At 40.6% G+C, this 22,420-nt stretch overlaps 1 protein-coding gene and 1 long non-coding RNA gene across 3 annotated transcripts in view; one reads left to right on the forward strand and one right to left on the reverse strand.

Annotated features, from left to right (window-relative positions):
• The first annotated feature begins 6,087 nt into the window (after positions 1 to 6,087).
• LOC116805782 overlaps positions 6,088 to 22,420 on the forward strand; it is a 46,317-nt gene continuing 29,984 nt past the window's right edge. The window contains exons 1-2 of one of the 2 annotated variants that reach the window (XR_004365390.1): positions 6,088 to 6,227; positions 10,576 to 10,624. This is a non-coding gene — a long non-coding RNA (uncharacterized LOC116805782). Of the gene's footprint in view, positions 6,228 to 9,816; positions 9,860 to 10,575; positions 10,625 to 22,420 lie in introns of those variants that run through there. The other variant, XR_006246659.1, reaches the window with a different exon arrangement.
• Positions 19,918 to 22,330, reverse strand: LOC6567796 (serine/threonine-protein kinase MARK2). Its single transcript, XM_001994326.3, has one exon. The coding sequence runs from the start codon at positions 22,299 to 22,301 to the stop codon at positions 20,166 to 20,168; it is 2,136 nt and encodes a 711-aa protein (XP_001994362.1). The 5' UTR covers positions 22,302 to 22,330; the 3' UTR covers positions 19,918 to 20,165.

A 22,420-nucleotide genomic window follows, 5' to 3' on the forward strand; every position in this document is an offset into this window, starting at 1 on the left:
CTTCAATATCTATTGTGCCCTCTTCTAGCGTATTGCTCTTTCAACAATTATTATTTCTGCAAATGTGTGAGAATACTTGTCGAGCTTAGGATTTCTATAGTTTAAATAATATGAATATTTTAATTACTTATAAATGTTCCTATCTCTATATAGCTATACAATCATATAACAAATCAACCTACTCTCCAACTTTTGCTCAAAATATTCATTCAAGCATTTCATTTGAGGAAGTATGTGTCATATACTTTATTTAAATATGAAGTATGCAATTGTTAGATATTTTAATGTACATAAATAGTTTAGTATACTACTTGAATTAAATGAATATGATTACTACCTGATATTTCTATTCAAGTATACATAAAAGTAACTATTCAAAATACATATCATTAAATATTCCAAAATAAAACAAACATTAAATTAATTTTGTTCATAAATAATGCTAAGTATTATATAAATGTTGATTATCACAAAATGCAAAATACACTTCGAAATATGATCGAGCATTCGTACATAGTTAGTTAGTCTCCAGTTGGCAATGATCATTGGTGTCGTCAACAGACTCCTTCCTCGTGACTGCCAGCTTCGTCTTGAATTCGTTGTCGTTCTCAGAGCTTCGCCACTTCTGCATCGGCGATGGAGGCGCTCCGCTGCAGTAGCAACTTGCAGGCAGGCAGGCTGTGTGTATGTGTTTGAGTATGTGTGTGTGTGTGTGTATGTGTATATACAAGGGACTCCTGCCCGAGCAGCAGGTTTAGTTGTAGTAGTAGACTTTTTGCTTTTCTACATCCTCACACACACACATACACACACAGTTATGCACATGCACACGGTTGCATGCTGGATGGCAAGTTTGGGGGCACAGGCACATAATGTAAACAAGGACATGCGCAATGCGGCACAGGCAGCAGCGCCATTTGCACTTCCCCAACTGGAGAAATATGTTGCAATGCATGCAATTGCAATTTGCCTGCCAACTAGAAGATAGTGGGCAAAAGAGGGGAGGGAGCGGGGTGGGTGGTGGTTGCCGTGCATTTACCAACTGCTGTCCTAGTACATGACAGCGCAGCTGGCGTCGCTGTTGGCGTCAACTTGCCACAATTTAGATGACCAAAAGGAGCTGCAATAAAACCAACTTCATGTGTGAGTGAGTCTCCGCCGGCATCCAGAGAGTGCCAGCGACAGAGAGAGAGAGAGAGAGAGAGAGCCACACACACACACACAGAGCAAGCAACACAGAGAGAGAGGGAGAGAAAGAGAAAGCAAGCGTGTGCGAAAGAGAAAGGAATTGGCTGCGAGTGCAGCCCGCAGCTCTGCAACAGGGGCAATAAAAACAACAACAGAAAATCGTATGCAACATGCAATAATGCACTTGAAGTGCGAGGCAGGAGCAAGGAAGGATCCTGCATTGCAGGAGGAGGCAGACACAAAAGCACACAGAGAAGTAGTCGTTGCTTCTTTTTTTGTTTTGTTGTCTCTTTTCGGCTTATTTTTAGAAGTTATGCCTACAACTCCCCACCGCCTCACCCATAACTCACAAGCGCCACCGTTTATTTACTTGATCAGACTCGTAACTTTTACATAGCAGGACCAGGACCAGGAGCAGCAGTAGCAGCAGCAGCTGTTCGTGGAGGCTCAGCACGTGCAGCAAGCAACTAGCCATAAGGGAAGGCAGCTCAGCTCGGCTCACACCCAGCTCATTGTGCGTTGCAATGCTGCCTGCATTCATGATGACCATGATGATGATGATGATAAGCACGATGAGGCTGTCTGGCCAGGCCGGTGGGCGGTTGGAGTTGGGCAGATAGGCTGCAGCTGCACTTCTTTATCAACATCGTCGGAGTCGTCGCCGATGTCGTTGTCGTTGTCGGTGTCGTGAACGTGGTGCGTTTGGTTGGTCAGCTGCACATGTCGGTGTGGGTGTTGGGGGTGTGTGTGTGTTTGAGTGTGAGTGGGTGGGCTGACCCCAACGGAAGTGTGGTCGCGTAGACATTGTGCGTAGAGTCCAAGCATCAAGTTTTTTCTATTTCTTGATGCGCCGCTTTTTTGACCACCCACCCACGTTCAATGTGTGTTCAATGCAGTATATAGAATGCTTTTATATAGAGCATTCCACTCTCCCAAAACTTGTGTGTGTTTCTCTATGTGTGAGTATGAAATTCGCGCGCGCGAACTTTGTGCAAGGAAAAAAACTTATCACAGATACTTTTACATAGGACTAGGCATGTAGGATGGGTGAGTTTGGGGGGGCTTGAGCGCCTGAGATTCCACAGCAGCCCCGCTGCATTTTGCGCGTCTGGTGTCCTCTTGTGTTTTGTTTTTTTTTTTGGCGGTCGTTCCTGTTGAAGGAGGCGAACCCATGGAAGGGGTGGCGCAGTCCATGTACGCGTCGTGCTCGTCCGTGTTATGTTTTGTGTGCCGTGTGTTGTATCGTTGCTAACTGGATAGCTGGTCGCTAGTTGATGGAACGCCGAACGCATTGCAACAGATCTATCGGCATCGGGCGTGCGGGTAGTTGGCATACGGCTTTTGGACGTCTTTTGAGTGCCACCATTGCCTTTTTTCCTACACATATATTCTCGGCTCGACGCACCGAGCAAAAGGACACTAAACGCAGCAGCAACGGCAGCAGTTGCCGAGTGGCTAACGGTAAAACGGGCAACGTCAGCGCTCGAAACTTTCCGTGAGAAGTCCTGGCAGAGACAGAGCTGGTCCAAGTCGTCGACGGTTCGGTTCATTTTCGGACTTGCTTATTTTCTAAAAATACTTATACACACACTCGCATTCACACATAGAAAGCCCCATATTATTATATATATAATATATATATATAATATATATATATATAATATATATATATATATATAAATATATATATGGATGCAAAGTGCGCGCGCGTTTAACGCCCCGAAGCCACCCTTGAATCGGGCGTTGAGTTTTGAGTGCCATCAAATACTATTCATATACAATAAATGAAATAAAATATATATGAAATGAAATATATATATAAACATATATATATGTGTGTATTTATATAAATATATATGTGTATATACATATGTTTGAGTGGCCACGAATGTAGGCGAGTGTGAGTGAGTGTGAATTACAATAACAACGGCCTATTCTAATGCAATAACTTTGGAATACTGCAATACAAGCAATCAAAATAAATCAACTCTCATCGTCAAATTGATTTTTAATATTTAATAGCGACCAATGAAAAATAACAACAACAACAAACAACATCCCTAAAATCGAAAAAATAAACAGCGACAAAAAAAGTTAAAACATTTAACGTTAAATATTTAAAACCAAATCAGTATAAATCGAAACAAGCTTTTTGACAAATAATTTAGAGCCAAAACTTTCGTAAATCACTTTCGAAGTCTGCGTCGTCGTCTGCTCACCGTTTAAGTTAACCCCCCATCCAAATGGCTGCCTCCACATTAAAAACTAAACCCTTTCCAACTATCAAATACAAAGTTGAAGCAAATTATTTGTTTTAGTTCAATAACAACAATAACAGCAAGAGAAACAAAGTCAAAGATATTTGAAATCGATTGCGTTCTCATGTACGCATACAAATTGAAACTGGTGCAATTCGACAGATACTTTGATACATTGCAATTGCCAGAGACACCAAGTTGGGATCGCATAGATCTTTCGCATTGTTCGAATCGCATTCTGTTAACGGCGACGGCGACGCAGACAAAAATGCCAAAACTGGCAACGCGTTGCGCACCGCAATCAACGAACTGCCGCTTCAGACTGCCAGCATTAGCTGTGGACCCGAGAGAGAACAACAACATTGCCATGGATAAATAACATCAGTAAATTGTCCTGTAGGTGAAAGTCTTAATGAATTTTATTTCTATTTTTGAATTTTTTTAAGCATTTGGGCTTAAGCTCTTCTCAATTTTCCTTACCATGAGATTTTCCTCAGCTGATTGTCAATTTAAAAAAAAAAAACAAGTCTTCTACCCTAATAAAAAATCAATGATTCATTGTACAAAAAGCATCGATTTCTTACAAAATATCATTTTAATCTTTTTGAGCATTTAAGCTGAAGGTTTTTTCAGATTTTCTTCCCATAAAGTTTTCTCTATTTGAATATAAATTTCAAAAGGAAAGGAAAGTTTTTATTATGCAAAATTTATTAGAATTTTTAGTTTAGTTTTCTTTTAAGAAGTAAGAAAATTGTGAGTAGGATATATACATAATTAATATCATTTTTATTAACTTGAACATATCGTGTAGATAGATATAAGAATTCTTTAGTTTTATTTATATATTTACTTTAATTAAATATTATTATTATTCCAATAATATTATTATTCCATTTCCGCAATAATTTCCTTGCAAATTCAAAAACTACTTGTTAGCTTCCTTTGCAAATCCCAACACGTGCTCGCCGCCTTTTTATATGCTGAAGTAGAACATACTAAAAAGAAGGGTTATGGTTATACAACTACACACATATGTATGTATTTACATACACCTTGAAACAAATTCCAGTTTATTTTTAAGCATAGAAAAGAGTTTAGCTTAAGTGTGAGAATTTCCCCATTGCAACTTTCGCCGCGACTTTCTCAGCAGCCGACGGCTAAATGTCAAAGGCACACACACACTTACACACTGCATATATTATCTACGAAATGTATCTAAACTAAATCAGCAGCATTAAAAGAGCATCGACTTGGTTTCACTTTGTTTCATCTTAAGAATTAAGGCAACTGCTGCCTATCTGAAGGGGTTGCTTCAGATGCCCCCGCACACATACAGTCAGACACACTCACACACACACATACACACACAAACCGACAAAGACTCATTGCTCATACTCCATTTTGTTCTATTGCCCCAACGCGCAGTCGCTGTCGACGTCGCAGCTGACTGTGCAGCTGGCGTCGCTGCTGCTGCGACTGGCTGCCCCTCCATGTATTTGAAATGCGCACTAACTCTAGCTCAAAGAGAGAGTTTTTCTGTGTTCCCCCCTTCTGTGTACTTGTATGTGTGTATATCCTGTTTTTGCATTTATTTTATTGCCTGTGGGTGAGGGCAGCGCTGCCAACGATGTTATTTGTAAAAAAAACACCCACCAAGGGGTGTGGGGGGCTTTGGTTGGGGCTTTGTGTTTGCTGTTGCTGCTGCTGCTGCTGGCTTTGCAAATCCACAGCTGCTACCCGATGTCCTGCCAATGTCCTGTGCTCGCGTATTTTTTCGCGGCTGCAGCGGGAAACACAATTTTTTTGCAATCGTTGTTGCTTTTGCTTTTGGTGTTGTTGGAGCTGCCTGCCAATACATGTATGCTCACTCACACACACATCCAGACACACACACACACACACGTATACAGACTGTGATATGCGACGCGGCAAACGGCGTCGTCCTCGGCCTATTCGCGGCGAAATAATTTTTCGCATTTTTAGTACAAAGCTTCACATCAACGTCGTCGTACAAACAAATTTTTATTTTCGGATTTTTCAATTACGTTTTCATTTATTTTTAAGTATTAATTTTGCGTGCACTCAAAAAAACAACAAAATACAAGCAACAAAAAAAAAAAAAAAAAAAAACATAACAAAAAGAAACAAAATCATTCAAAAATTATTCATATATGTGTATATTGTACATGCATATCGAACTCTATCCTTGAACAAAATCAACAACAAACAAAAGCCAAGACACTTTTCAGAAAAGAAAATTGAAAAAAAAACATAGTAAATTGTTTGCAAACATTTTGCCGGTTTTGAAAAAGCTAATAATAAAAAAAAAACGCTAAGTCCGAAAAAATTTAAAAGTGCAATTTCGATCAAGACATATATCTCTGAAACTCGATCTCGACTAGTTACCGGAAGAAACTCTCAAACTGTTCCCAAGTATATTTAGTTTCGACTATTTGCATTTACGTTGAACGCTCAAAAGAAGTAATCATAAACATTTTAGTTTGTAAAAAAAAAAAAACAAAAACAAAAAACTAAATGAAAAAAAAAGAAACAAGAAAGACAAAGGAAAAGAAACTACAAAATACGAAATTCAAATGTTAAATCAAAAGTACAAAGCAAAAAGATAGTTGGCAACATTTTTATAAGTATACACGTATTATTATAATTTGTATATATGTATTTTTTATACGACAACATCGCGAACAACAACACGACAAACAACAACAACACCATTTTCTACAACAAAATGACACACGTGATGCTCTGAGACTCGACGAACTGGTAAGCAAATTGTGTGCGTGTGTGTGCGAAATCTCTGTGTGTTAGAATTTAATGAACATTAGGAGAAATCAGGCAGAACAACAGCAACAACAATGCCACAAAATATACTCCCGCACTCAACAGTCGTTGGTTCTGCCGGCCAACTTCTCCTTTCAATTGCAGACAACTCACTTCCCAACACACGTTTACAAACCACGCTCTCACTTCGCTCTCTCCCTCGGCACGAAGACTGCACTGCCTTCGTGCCTTAAGGCAACAACAGTTTTCGGCTACTTCGTGCGCCGCTGCTTTCTAATTGCGTCCTCTCTCCAGCTGCCTACAGTCTGTGTGTCTGTCTATGTGTGTGTGTGAGAGTGCATTATATTAGCGTGCAATAGCAGCAGAAGCAGCAGCAGCAGCAGCAACACATCGGCGCTATCATCGTTATCGCCATCCTTCGGACATCGGCTTGTGCGGGTGTCTCTCTGTCTCTGCGTGTGTGTGTGTGTGTGTGAGTGCGTCTCTCTTTAGCCGGCCTGCTGCTTGCTTGCTGCCTGCTTCTTCTAGTTCATCTTAAGCTACGCGCGCGTACGGTTCGCCTCGCCGTTCGTGCTCGTCGGTTTACTTGTCGCCTCGTCTCGCCTAGCTTCGTGAGTGCGCTTCGTCAATCGGCTCTTTCTTTGCTGTATGTCTTCGTATAGGTACGTGTGTGTGTGTGTGTTTGTGTGTGCTGTGCGTGTGAGCAAGCGCACACTTACTTGCACTTACTGCCGTCTGCGTATAGGAAATTATCTGCTGCTGCTGCTGCTGCTTCGCTGCTGCTTTTGCAGCTGCTGCTGCTATGGCTGCTGTTGCTGCGACGACGTCGTCTAATACATATATAAATAATATATATTATTATATAGATATATGCATATATTTAAATGCGCTCTTCGTGTCTCTCCGTGTATATAGAAAAAACAAGCAAGCCAGCGTCGGCGTCGTTAGGTAGGAGCAAGCAAGCCAGCAAGTAAGCAACGACGATGATGACGACGTTGCTGCCTGCTTGCAAGAAAGTGTTGCATACTTATGTGGGCACAACGTTGACGTCGCAGCAGCAGCAGCAGCAGTAGCGGCAGCGCCTTGGTCTTTTAGGTTTTCGGCATTTTTGGCCAAGCCAAGCATTTTACTTTTATATTGTAGAATACAAAATTCAGTACGTTTCTAGTCACGCGCGCTGGCAGAAGTTTTGCTTTGGCGTTTCTGTCTTCATCTGACGACGTTGACGAACGCCGCCTCGACTTGTGTAAAAAATGCATACAATTTATTCAAATTAACTTATCAAAATAATCAACTGACAAGAAAATAAGAAAACAATTTCAACTATTTAAACAGCATCACGTAAAATTCTATGCAAGCATATAGTGCATTAGCAACCGTTAAATAAATTTAAATTCATTAAATAATAATGTAAACAATCAATTTAAAAAATTATCAATTAACATCATAATAAAACTAAATATCTTCATAAAATAAAATAAATAATAAAAAATAAGAACAGAAGTAAATTATAATTTGCAAATGTTTCGCTGCTGATTGTGGTACGTGAGCGCTAATGTCGTTGTTTGAAATTGAAGTTTGAAGTCGAGATGAGTTTATTTGTTGCCTACTTCAAGGCGGTCGGCAGATAGGCGCTCGATTAGCCAACCAACGGAGCAACCACACACACAAATAAACAAACACACACACTGCCGCACACACACACACACACACACACATACACGCATTCTCAAACACTTGCGGCTGTTGCTGGCATTGGTGGTAGCCAAAGTTGCGCATACGACAAGTTGTCTCGCGGTTTCACTTGCTGCGCATTGGCAGCAACTGCGTCTTGGCTTTGTTGGGGTAAAAACTTGGCCGGAAATTATCTAAAAAGTACCCAGACAGACAAATCCAAAGTGTAGCAACTTTGATTCGCCGCAGCGCTGCTCAACTTTGTCAGCAACTGACTGTGGTTTGGATTTGCACAGAGTCACACACATACTTATATAGTTGAGATACCCATACAAAAACCCATACACAAACACACTCTCACATAGATGCTTTATTTTATATAAATACTCTCCGACACACAAACAGACACAAATTGGGTTTCACGAGACGAATATAAAAGCATTTGGCCTTCGTTTCTTGTGAGACATTCGATCGTCTTGGCTCGCAACGTCAGCGTCGTGGCCTCTCAGGCCAGAGCAACAGCAACATAGTCAGCAGCAAGCAGCCAGCAGCACCCAGTTAGACAGGCAGCCAGCCTTTGGTCAGTTGGTCAGTCAGGTAGTCAGTTGTAGTTCGGCTAACGCAGCATTCACTTCGTGGGTACGTCTGAGGATGTTGTCTAAGGACACTTGTCTTCTTGGCGTATTTTGTACGACATCTAATTTTTAGCTCAAAAAGGTTGATAGCAAGTACTATGAATAATTGATGGCATTATTTGTATAATCTTCATAACTGATAATATTTAAATGACTGTACTAAAGTGTCGAATACAAAACAAAAATAGTTCCGGGATATTAAGATTTTAGAATATTTAACAAAATACAATAATTCAAATAATGTGATTGAAAACGACTTGAACTTAAAAACAAAAAGTGTAGTCAGCTTAAGAAATAAAATTCAAAAATATCCAAGCAAATGGAAAATTTTTCCATAAGCTCCCATAATCATAAAAATAATTTTATTCTGAAAATATAAAATTGTGTAATTTGTATATTTTAAATACTAAAAAATGTTCACAATAAAAATTCCAAACTTCTAGTTACATTTTAGTTATTAAAATAATTTTTCCACTGTCATCATTAATATATTTTTTAATTGTCTTTAGAACTTCCAAACTTTAAAAGATAACAATTAAAAAGTAAGAATAAAAAAAAATAATCTACATTAAAATAAAACTCAAAAGCGCTGCGGCAACCAAATCAAATTTTCTAACAAAATTTTCACATATATAAATCATGTTAAAGATATAACTTAAACAAACAAAATTAATAAGTGACAAAAATATCAAACCTCAAAAAATGAGTTCAACATTTTCAATATGATTTCAAATATGAGCTTATAATAAAAGTGTAGTCCAACCTTTGGCAGTGATGAAGTGAAAGCAAAAAGCAAACCGTTTAAAATGTAGCATTCAACGCGGCTGTGCCTTAAATATTGTTTTTTGTGTTGCCACTTAATCAAAAAAAAATAAATAAATAAATGAAAAAAATATATAGATCAAAACCCAACGTGTTTAGTGAAGCCCGCTCTTGACCCCGAAGTTGCCCGCAGCGCTCCTTTGACGTTTGTGTGTCTGTCCCCTGTCCTCTCAATGAAAATTTATTCGCAAATTTTGTGTTCTAACGAGCCGGCTACAAAAATGTGCCACCAACTACGCCAGAAAGCAACGCCTCAACAGCAGGCACAGGCAGAGGTAAAGGCACAAGCACGAGAAGTGCAACTGCCACTGCCTATGCAACTGCCACTGAAATTGCCACAGCCAGTATCAGTGGCAATGCCGCTGGTCGGTGTCCAGTCAATGGAGGCGCCACGGTGGCAACCAAGCAGCAGCCAACGCTGAACCGCATCGCAGTTTTCACTGCCCACGAAATCGCCAATGGCTATGTAAACTTAAATTAAGGGTAAAATATCGCAAATGGTATTGGTGCAAAAACAAAAAAAAACAAACAAACAAAACAAAAACTGAAAAATCCAAAATAAACATTTCTATAATATATAAACTAGTAAACCTTTGAACTATGGAATGATATGAGATATGTTTCTTTAGAGCTTCGAAGGCAGCCATTAATATTTAATTACTTAGAAGTTTGCAATCGCAATACAAATAAACTTAATAGAAAAGCAGCAAGAGTAATTTGAATTGAATTTTTTTATTTCCTCATTTAAGAATAGTTAAATATTAGTTAACCAGATTTAAGTTACAAGGCACTTGGTATTATTAAATTATTATTTTCATATTTTTACTCAACAATAGAAGTAATTGAATGTCAGCATTAATCTTTAAATCTCACTATAAATCAAATTATTTATAACTATAATTTAAAACAAATCAAATTTGCGTTTTTATTTTGCACACTTGCAGCTTAAAATAATTGCAGCAATACTTAATGCCAAGTGGCATATAAATATTAATCCGATCAATACATAAATATATTGAAAAATTAAAAGAAATTGGAAAATGTTGTTTAGTCGCAAGTGTAGCTTCATCTCCAGTTCAAATCCTTTGCATAACACAATTTGTATTTGTTGCAGCTTAAAAAATGACCAAACGCAAGATCAAATTACTAATCACAAAATTCTTTTGCGCCATGTGCAATTGTTTGCTTTCTACTTGCAGGTTACACCATATCGAGAAGTTATCCAATGAGAAAGCCGCTTAAATTTTGGTAAGTACCCCATACATTTAAGGGAATCCCCCTATTATGTTTAGACTGACCAAAGACTTGAAAGTCTTGTCTACAATTCAAATTCTGGCTTTTGTGCCTGAGTGGACTTCATTTTTTAATTAGAAAGTCAACACACACAAAGTGTGGCATGAGCGATGAGGGATGCTGCAATCTCGCATATATGTGAAGAGAGGCGCCTTTGTAAGCTCTCACTCCTGGCCCCTTTTTGTTTGGCTTTGTTTACTCTTATTTGTGTGCTACTTAAGATGAAATGGCAAAGAAAAGTGACGTTGATGCAGTACACGGAATGGATGAGAGAATTGGTTGAGTTCACACATTGTGAATGGGTTGGGGCGGTTTTCTATACATCGGCTCGGCTGGATGGATGGACTAGCCGGTGTCCGTTTTAATTTTAGGTACTCTTAACGCAACGTTGACTGCCGTTTCTTTTCATTTATTCCTCTCTGTCTGTCTCGCTCTGTCTGTCTTTGCCTCTTTATCGTTTATATTGCAATATGTGTGGGATAGAAAAATTGAAGACGAGGCGATTGAGTGTGTGGGGCAGGCGCCGCCTCTTGAGGCAGACGCAACAGCAACAGCAACGGAAGCGGAAATTGCTGAAGTTGCATCTGTATATGTGCCTGTGTCTCAGTCTAGTGTGTGTGTGTGTAATGATGCGCCATGTTATCCTTCTGCTGCCAACAGACGCAGTTAGTTGTTGTTGCTGTTGCTCTGTCATTGCTGCCGCCGTGCAACATTTACAAGCAGTTGCAATTATTTTCAGCTTAAATGACAAAATACAAGGAAACAAGTCTTAAGCATTTGCACCACCTATCCAAAGCCAGCCCCAAACCAGGCCTCGTTATTATTATTATTATTCTCGTGTTGTTTGCCTATTCTTGTTGTTATTTTTGCTGCTGGCTGTCAGGTCCTCCACACAAGTTGCCAACGTGTAAATGAGTTTTTTTCCAGCATTTTAAATACCCTACGTGTAAATGAGTTTTTTTCCAGCATTTGAAATACCCTATGTTACTTAAAAGCGAGTTAAATTGCGAGCGCACATAGATCAGTTGTAGACTTAAGCAATATGATCAAAATTTGTCTTTATATTTGAAAGAAACTTAAGGCAACACAATATTAACAATGTTCCTAACCTTTATGTCAAATATTTTAATTAATCAATTTAATCAATTTTATCACAGTGCACCGAAATATAAATGGCCAAATTTTCAAATATGTTTTATTTAAAAAAAAAATGTCGTTGCTTATCCTTAATAGTTAACACATTTCTATTTCTTTTGAAGAAATTGAGTTCGGTTTTTACTTGAGAATAAAATATTTTCATATTTGTTCGTCAGATATTTTATTGAATTTTACATACTTTAAAATAAAATAATTCGAATTTTTTAAACTCAATGTGCATATTTATATATAGTCATAGTAAGAAAATATGTTTGTATCTTTGACAGCAATTAAATGTGACTTTCATTTACAAATTAAATCATTCAAATGACGCAGAGTGAAATATTTCTGTATGAATGACATTTTATTTTTAATATTTTCATTAAAATGTGAATAAAATTTCAATTTATAAATATTAGTATAGCACACACAGCTTAATTGCACCATTGTGCAACTAATGTGATTGGTATCTTATAGTCGTTCAATCTTTCCTATTGCCTTGCCATTTTCTTTATCATGAACTCTGCACGACTCTCTACTATTGTTGTTGTTGTGGGTGTTGTTGGTGTTATTGCTATGTGTGTGTTTTGTTTAATTTAAACAGCGTGCGCCCAACTTTGGCCCGGCTGCTTGAGTCATGAGTCCTGCTCCTGCCCCTGCTCCTGTTGCTGTTACTGCCGCTTAGGCCTCTCATATGTGTGCCGGCACTTCTCGACCCCAGCCTGCGACTTTTTCTGCTGCTCTTGCTACTTTGCCAGTTTTCTTTTCATATTTGCCATGTGCAACAACAGCAACAACAACAACTTCTCATTTAGATGCTGCCTCCTCAGCTGCTCTTATGTCGGCCTAAGTAAGTGCACCTCAGGCTACTTATGAAAAATGCAAATTAAAGTTGACTTTTAGGCGCACAATGGTCTAACACAGCCAGCCACAAGTCCTCCATGTATTTTTTTTTTGCAAACTTGCAAAGTCTGTGTTCGGTTTTAAGAAAGTTTTGCACATTGAATATTTAGAACAGCGACCATTCTCTACTCTGCTCTGTCCATTTACTGATAGCCCCTCTATCTCTCCCCCCCCCCCCCCCACACACACACACGTGGCTCTTTTGTCATGTGGAAAGTTGGGACTGTTTCGCCATGCACTGACAACTCTGAAATAGCTGAGGCTACCATGGCCGGAAATCGTTTTAAGAACGGAAGTGAAAATTCTGGCATTAACATCACTCGCTGGCTCGGCAGCAGCAGCAGCAGCAGCAGCTGAGCGCAACCATCTAAATACACATCTAACATCGTCCATCTGGGGACCGCGTAATCTTCTATTGAAACTAAACAATAAAAAAATACTGAGCGCGACTACAACGCAAATTCATTCAATTGCAAAAAGAAAATTACCCTAAAAAACGCAGAGCAGCAACACAGACAGACAGACAGACAGATAGACAGTGGCATCTACTACTAAAGCTAAACTACAGCAACAAGTCGTTATGATTATCTAGAATTAAATAAAGCACACATACACACACACGCACACACACAAAACAGACATAAGTCTGGGTCCAACTCAACAAAAATAACCAATGGCAATCGTTCACTTGAGCGTTGGACCAAGTTGCACGCCTCGCTGAGCAGAAGCCGCGTCCCCGACCCGAACCACTCTGATCTCCCCTGCCCCTAGCCCCACACCCCCCTCTGTTCTTCTGCCCATCCCAAATTCAAATGCTCCCAAACGATCGCGAGCGCTATTCGCTTTGGAAATTAAGTCAGCAAATGACTTGTAGAATATCAACACATGCCCAGCCAGCTACTAGTTCTCTTGTCCATGTATCTGTGAGATTGTTTTGTGTGTTTTATTTTTTTATTTTCGTATTTCGGACATGAGCTGGCGACAGCAACAGCAACAACAACAGCAGCAGCAACCAGCCGAGCAACAAGATAATCAAGTGTAATTTATTTCGTATTTGGTGCGCGCCATGCATGAGTAAAACGACTACGACTAAGTACGAGTATGAGTATATAACGATGAATACGAACATCCATCTGACTATCTAGTATCTCGAAACCCAAATGCGAACTGAGATAAACACAGCTGCACAAGTCCAATACAACCAGAGGCAAGACAGATTAGCTAAATGCCTTGCAGCGATATTTTAATGCTCTACAATATATTATTTTAAAATATAAGTTCAGGAAAATACTTTTTAAATTCATTTATGTATGCTTACCAAAAATGTATATTATATTTACAAACATATTACATGACAGTGCTTAAAAGGCTTTTATAATACTTTGAAGGTAGCGTAGTTTTATTAATATCCTCTCAATTTCCATTTAAATACTTAATTACTATATTTAGCGATTCAATTTATTATATCTTTAAATATTGGCATTTAAAAAAACAAAAACATTGCTTACTTGCTTTAAAGTATTTGCAAATTGTTAGCCTAATAAATTGTTTAATCCGTTCCAAAAAAATGAGGCAGCAAACCTTAAAAGAAATAAGCTGGAGAAACTTCTGAATATTATATATTATATATACTATATACATTTAACCAATTAATTGTTTATGCTTATTAATTTTAACACTTTTGAAACATAATATTATTTGTTTTTATTAATACTTTTGTCAACTCAAAACATTTAACTTTAATAATTTATAATTTCTATAGATTCAACAATTGCATTTTATACTTAAATATTTGCTGTTTAACACAATACGAACTGATTATTATCAAACTGATTTTGAATAATTATTATTATTTAAAAAGGGTTCACCAAAAATAATACAATTATTATTATTGTGACTGATAACGCTATTAATCATTTTTGTCTGATTTAACATTTTGAAGAGTAAAAATTGAAAAATTGTATAGAATTTTAATGTATTTAAAAAAAAAAAAACAATTCAATTATTAATAAAATTCCCCTTATTCCTGTATAAGCAATTATATCGTAGTTTATACTATAATCGACTAAAAATTAAATCTGCCGTGGCAATGACGACTGGACCGATCAAAAGTACACTCTATATATTCACAGAAAACACACCCAATACATTTGTAAAAAAAACACTTAACACTCCCCACTCCGCCGACGATCTCGACCGGATCCCCGAGCACTTGGCGTTAGTCGTTTTCCGATTTTGATGTTGATTCTGTAGATCTCTAGGCCCGAGTCTGTGTCCAGTGGCCCTGTTCGCTTTTTTTCAAGTGTCTCATATGGCAAAATCATCGAAGCATCGCATTACACTGACCCGTTTGGGGTACAGTTTTGCCTTTCTAGTCTGCCATATATATTTGGAAATGTGTAGCACTTGTAATTGTTGCATAGGCAAGGCGGAAGTTTAATAGCTTTGAATGCTACTATAATCTACATATTACAGCTGACTGCAATAAGTCGCAGTGTTTCCCACGTGTGCAGCGGCACCAACAAGTGGCACACCCTTCGAGCTGGCAGCATATTCATAATCACACCCTGCCACACACACATACACTGGCAACAGGCCAACAAGTCGCAAGTGCAACTTGCCATATAGCACGCACCAAGCCCGAAATCAACAAACAAAAAGGGGGAACGCGACATAAATAAGTATATATTAAAACAGACAAAAAACGAGAAAGCAACAACAGCAACAACAGCAACAAGGTAAAAGCATCGCCCATGAAGCAAAGTTCCGACTGCTGCCGTTGCACGTTGCACGATGGTGGTTGTCGATGCTGCTGCTGTTGCTGCTGGTGTTGCTGCTGCTGCTGTTGGCCTAGAGTGGGGAAGTGAGAGACAAGAGCACGGGACAACAAGTGACGGCGAAGGTGGCCGAAATGGCCAGCGCAAATCTTTCAAGAGTAGTTCCGCTTTTTTGTTTCGGCCACATCCGCTTCGAGTTTCGAACTGTCACGAAGAATTCTGTCCGCAGTCAGCCCTCCTCTGATTTCCAACTGTTGATTATCTTTGTGTGCTGATAATTACAATTAAAAGAACGCTGCTGGGCATGTCACTAGGCGTTAAATGTGCGGCACAGACCAACTTCTAGAGTTGGGGGCACCTGACTGCTGCACCGGATGTGGGCGCCGTTTCAAAATCAAAATACTTTAAACTTTTAAATAATTATACCTTAAATATTAATTTTTTTAAATTTCTTAAGTATGTAAATCAAGCCTAAGCTCAATCAATTCAATGCATAAGAAAATAATTAAATATTTATTATTAAATTATTAAATCTGCTTAAACTTATTTGAAATTTAAATATCAATTTTTTTATTTCCGCTAAGTGGCACGTTGTTAGTCAGAAGAGTTCTGTCGGCATTCAGTCCACCTGCGATTTACTGTTGTTTATTATCTTTGTACATTTAATGAGTACAATTAAGAGTACGAGTGTGGGCGTGGGCGTGGCACTAGGCGTGTGCGGCACAGACCAACATCTAGAGCTGGAGAAAGGGGAAGCACACCTGAGCATTTTGATCACTTGATCGCCGCTCCGGAAATGGGCGCCATTTTGTGTGCTCCGCTTGCAGCCTACTCAGTTGGGTTTCTTGCTGCGCATTGGCCAGCAAAAGAGACAGAGATTCAGTTTATAATGATACAGCCAACAATTCGTAACGCTCAAAGTTGTTACGCTTGTTTTTTACGTTACGCTCTATGAGCCTGACTGTGACGGTGTTTTTGGTTTTCATTTATTTTTGTTGGTTTTTTAGCTGTGTTTCTGTTGTGGGTGTATTTCTTTGCGCTTCCATAAGCAGCGCGCCTCAGCGAATCACTAGCGAAACGAGCTCAAAGTGAAATCCGTCACATCAGATACCCACACACACACCCACACACACACCCACACACACACACTTACACTTACCCGGCCCCCTTATCACTTAATATTCTTTTGGGCACACAATTGATTTCGCCGCGTTTCGTATTTGCTGCTTGTCTGCCTCTTTGATTTAGTTATACTTGCCACTCTCTCCCTCTCTCCCTCTCTCTCTCTCTCTCTCTCTCTCTCTGTTTTCTTTCTCTGTCTGTCACTTATCTTTCATTAAGTACATGGCACGCCGTTCGCAGCGCTGATTAACTTGCAAGTCGGATCGTATTCTCATTGGCTATTCAGCTTCGAAGCCTCCCCGAGGGCAATTCCTTACTTTTAGGCAACTTAACTTTTCTGAAAGGCTGTGGAGCGCGGGGGGTAAGCTAATCAATAAATCACTTCAAGGTTTTCTTAATTAAAAGTTTTTTGGCCAACAACAAAACCACAGACTCTCGCTACTCTAATAAACTTTTCTACATGCCATGCAAAAGGCAAAAAAAAAGAACCTCGAAGAACGAAAAATTGATTAACTGCCAGAAGACCACAAAACAAAAAAATATGTAGCATCAACTTCAGCTGAGGACGCAGCAAAGTTTCAAACCCTTTCCAATAAGAAAAACTTTTGCAACTTGAGCAAGAAAACGGGGCAACCCTCAGAGGAGCATGTAAAACTATAAGAGCAGGCAAAAACTATAAACTGTAAACCGTAAACTGTAAGCTGTGAAAACTGAAAACTATTAAACGCTTTAGTCAGGCGGAAAATGAGACAAAATAGTTGCAAACTAAGGCGCACCAAAGAAGCTCAAATATGCTCAGCCTTAATTAAGGGCAGCTTGAGGAAGGCAACACAGCTAAGAGAAGAAAAGAACAGAAGTCCAAAACGAATTCGACTAATTGGCTGGTGTGAAAGAAAAAAAAACAAAAAAAACAAAATCAGCACAATGCCAATGCGACCCAAGGGGCAAATGCTGGAAAAAAGTGTTGTTAAACAACCGCAAAACGACAAGCAAAAATCAAAAGGAATCAAAAGGAAACTCAGCATCAGCAACGTCATCGACCCCACTTGACATTAACCGTTAACCGCTTGAGCTGGCCACACTTATTTCTGCTTTCTTCGAGCATTTCTTAAAATATTTGCCCAAGCCAAACAATGGCAAGCGCCAAGACACAAAACCAAAAAGCTAAACTCTTGCGACAGTTGAGAGTTTGCAGCAAAGACACACACACACACACTCATCTATACACACACACAGACACACACACACACACAGGCACACACACACACATCTATACACACACTACAAATTTAAAGAGAATGCAAAGTTTTGCTTTTGGGGGCTATTGACATAATTTTTGTGGGCGAGTCACACTCAAGGCGTTGGCCAGACACTTGAGGGCCAATTCTGAAGACAAATCCACCCTCAATTAGCTGTTCGAGTTTGCTGCGAGAAGACGTTGTCCTTTTTGCCAAGTGCACCCACCTCACTGTATAAGCCGCATGTTCTTTTGTTAATATTTGTTTTCTTTATTTCGACGACTGTTTGGGTTTCGGTTTCAGTTTATGGTTCTGGTTCTGGTTTGGTTTCATTTACATGCTCGTTATGCGAGTTTTGCCGCAAATTAGCTTTTGTTTCTGTGCTGATTAGGCAGGCGCCTTCTTATTGGCACTTCCGCTACAAGTTTCATTTAGCATATTTCTCAGGCAAAGGGGTCATGTATATATGTATTTATATATTGATAGTTTAAGTGCTGGCTTTATACGACTGGAAGGAAGTGGGTACGCTTGTTGTTTTAGCTTTATCTAATCGTATTGTGGGGCTGATTGTCAAATCTTGTACACACTTTAGATCCTTGATAAACAGCTTTATCAATATTCCATATTCCATATCTAATCAATGGTGAAATATTAACTTGCTTTATTTGCATAGCCATAGCCACATTTATTTGCTTATTCGCTTCAAGTATTATTTCGATTACGATTCACATTTTTTATCGCATTTATGATTGCGCCCTTTGCCATTGTTTGCACTTTGGGTTTCCAGAAAATCTTATCGGAAAATCGCTGCTGAATATGCACTTTGAAACCTTTTTTCTCTTCATTTCTCTCTCTCTCTCTCTCTCACTGTCTGACTGCCTAATATGCATAATTTATGTGCGACCTGTTACCTGTTGTTGTTCCGGCCAAAAGACTTCCGCCAGCAACCAACTAACTAACAAATTAAACGCTCTACTTCCGCTTTCAATGAGCGTCCAATAAGCTTAACGTCCTTATTGCCGCCACCCTTAGTCGCATTTTAGGGTTTCTAGCAAGTTCCCACCATAAAGTCGGCGCCCTTCTGCGGAATTTCCCGGATATTGTTATGTGCCCAACTATTCAAATACATACACATGTATTTGTATTTGTGTGTGTGTGTGTGTGTTAGTGTGTTGATGGCTATGTGAACGCCTTTTCCTTCCGCCGCTCGACACCCACGCCCAAGTTGTTTTACCTCGTGTTCGAGTTGTTGTTGTTTTTGTTGTTAGCAAATTTAAAAAAAAAAGTGCAAAATGATTGCGGTTTCGTGTTTTGCCAGTTCTTGGTGAGTTAGCCACTCAATCCAATACGCACCCCTCCCTCCAGTCCATTTCCTTCGTAGTTTAATGGGAGGGCAACACGCGAGTTCAAATTGCTGTGCGAATAACAGTTGCAAAAGCACTGCACAGTTTGTGATCCCCTTCGCACTGTACTCCAATTAGACTTACCGTTGCTTTCATGTTTAACACAGAGATTGTCAAACTGTTACTTGGACTTTGTTCGCTTGCAAAATGTATCCAACTTGGTCTTAGAGACTGTAAGAATATAAGTTCTCGTATGGCCAACGCTGTTATTATTTATTAAAATATTAAACTAAAATAACTAGGTGGTTTATTTAGAAAAATTAAAGTTTCTATTGGAACTTTATATCCTTACAAATAATTCTTAATTGTTGCTTGCAATTTAACTCTAAAAAATTGTCAGACTTTGAAACCGAATTCTCTTAGTTAAAAGATTAAATTGAAGAAATTTTAAATACTACATTTTTTTCGAAAGCAAACAAACATTCAAGATAATTATTTATTTTCAGTTTGATTTTGTATGCAACCCTAAAAGACTTTTTCTTTTAAACACTGTATTTGTTGGCTGAACATGATGACTCTTAAACTGTAATACTCCCAGTTTGCATACAGTTTGAGGAACACTCACAGCCTGAATTTTGGATGCTCAACTGAAACTGAAGCTCAAATGAATATTTATTGCAAAGGATAATTATTTTTTTTGTTGTTTTTTTTTTTATAGGATTATGTGTATTTTTTGCATTTAAAAAAATATAATATAATATCACTTATAGTTCTAAATCTGTAAACAATTTTCACTCGAGTTGTTTATTTTTTTACTTGGCTGTTGCTTTTCCATTCTTTGTACTGTGCTGCTGCTCGTTGACACATTTTGAGGCAATATCAGCATAAGGCAATTTCCATTTGGGTGGCTGATGAATGAAGTATGATGTATACATGATGTATGTTTTGATGTAGGTAAGAACATTGAACATTAATGCTACTTGGTGAGGTTCTTGCGCTGCTCGGCGACATCCTTCTCATTCAGATGGATCACGCGGCGTCCGAAGCGAGCCGTTAGCTTGGAGAAGAAACCCACACGGGAGGCGGGCTTGGTGTCGTCCGCCGACAGCGGCGGCGCCTGATAGCTGGCCTCCGCCTCCTCGCCACTGTTGGCGGAGGTGCCGCGTCCATGCTTCCCCGTGCGACCCTGGCCAAAGTGAAACGTTGCACGTGCCGCATTGCTGCGCGTGAAGGGCTTGTTATCCGAGGCTGAGGACGAGGCAGATGTGGATGTTGAAGTGGGCGTGGCAGCGTTCACTTTGGAGTCTGTTGGTAAGTGCAGTCGCTCCAGCAGCCGACCCTCCTTGGGTGACTTGGGCGCCAGCATTGCAGTCGTTGTTGCTGCTGCTGCTGCTGCTGTTGCTGCTGCTGTTGTTCCTGTTGTTGTTGTGGGCGTGGTTGAATCCGCCTTCTCGTAGAGCGTTGCCGGTCGTCGCACAGAGCCTTGGTAGTGAAAGCGTTGCGGACTATTCACCTTCTTCTGCGCCTGGGCCAATTGCCGCTGGGCGCTGAGAAGCGTCGGCTTCACATCCGCTGACCGCTTGCCCTGCGGCGTCTGCGGGGAGCGATTGCGACTGGGTGTCGCCGCTGAGCTGGAGATGGCGCTGGTGATTGTGGGTACTGTCTTGCGGGCTGGTGTGCGCCGCGTTGGTTTGGCTGGTGGCGCTGTGGGCGTGGCAAGGGCGTTGACAACACGCGGCGGCAGTGGACGATTCGTTGACGAGAGACTCTTCTCGAGGGGCAGCATCACTTGGGCACTGCTCGCAACGGGTGCAGACGTGTTCTCCGTTGAGCTGGTCTGGGAACTGTGTGGCCGGGAGACACTGAGGAGCATGTAGGTGCAGTAGATGTCATCGAAGGCCTGATTCTTGAGAGATGCCTCCACATCGCGTCGCTTGTAGCCCATGCTGACCAGCCGATCGATACGTTGGACATCCTGCAGCTCCATCGGCCTCTCGCGATATGGTCGCAATCGGTCCGCTTCGTCGTTGTAGCCCAAATTGATCCACTTGTCGCTCATCACACCGTTGAGGGTTGTCCGCTTGGCCGGATTGAGGACTAGGAACTTACGCATCAGATTCTCACAGTCCATCGAGATGTAGTAGGGCACCCGGTACTTGCCGCGCAGCACACGCTCCCGCAGCTCCTTGAGTGTGCCGCCGTCGAAGGGCAGCGAGCTGCTGACCAACGTGTAGAGAACAACGCCCAGTGACCAGGCATCTACCTCCGGTCCGGCATACTTGCGACCCATGAACAGCTCCGGCGCCGCATACGGCGGACTGCCGCAGAACGTCTCCAGCTGGGCGTTCGGATCGAAAGTGTTGCCAAAACCAAAGTCGGCAATCTTAATGTTCATGTGCGCATCGAGCAACAGATTCTCCGCCTTCAGATCGCGGTGGACAACGAATTTGCTATGACAATACTGAATGGCCGAGACCAGCTGCCGGAAGATGACGCGAGCATCGCGCTCGTACATCCGTCCGTTCTTCACCAGATGATCGAATAGTTCGCCACGACTGGCATACTCCATGATGAGATAGAGCGTGCGCTCCGATTCGATCACCTGGAAGAGGCGTACGATGTTCGGATGGTTCAGCAACTTCATGATCCGCACCTCGCGGTACAGCTTCTGGCGGGCGCTCGTGTTCAGCTGCGTCTTGTCGATCACCTTGATGGCCACCTCACGGCCGGTTGGGACGTGCAGGGCCAGCTTCACCTTGGCAAAGTTGCCTTTGCCCAAGGTCTTGATGATCTTGTAGACGCCGTTGCCATTGCCGTTCACATACGTCTGGAACTTGAGCTCCGTTCCGTCAGCGACATCCTGGCCGCCGTTGGTCTTACTGCTTATTCGCACCGTTGCGCTGCTGGGTGTGGCGGGTTCCGCCTTGGCTGTACCGGTTGCAATTGCTGTTGCAATTCCGCTCGGGGATTGACTGTTGCGATTCTCTTTTTCAGCTGTTTTAAATGTTTTCGGCGCTTTCTCGTCAACGGCGGCAGCTGTTGCTTTTATTTTGGGCGCACTCTCATCTGCCAAGCTAAATTCAACAATTTCTAAATGTTTATCGGTTGACATTTTAGACAACAAGCAAACTCAATTTCCAAACATAAAAATAAAAAAAAACTAAACCGATCTCAGCTCAACCAACACAGTTGCACACTGAAGCAGTTCCTCCCTCCTCTCAGCTCGCCCAG

The sequence above is a fragment of the Drosophila grimshawi genome, unplaced genomic scaffold (assembly GCF_018153295.1).
Source record: "Drosophila grimshawi isolate 15287-2541.00 unplaced genomic scaffold, ASM1815329v1 contig_311, whole genome shotgun sequence".
NCBI lineage: Eukaryota > Metazoa > Arthropoda > Insecta > Diptera > Drosophilidae > Drosophila > Drosophila grimshawi.

Coding starts and splice junctions, on each gene's coding strand:
- LOC6567796 (XM_001994326.3), bottom strand. CDS start 22,301: ATGTCAACCGATAAACATTTAGAAATTGTTGAATTTAGCTTGGCAGAT.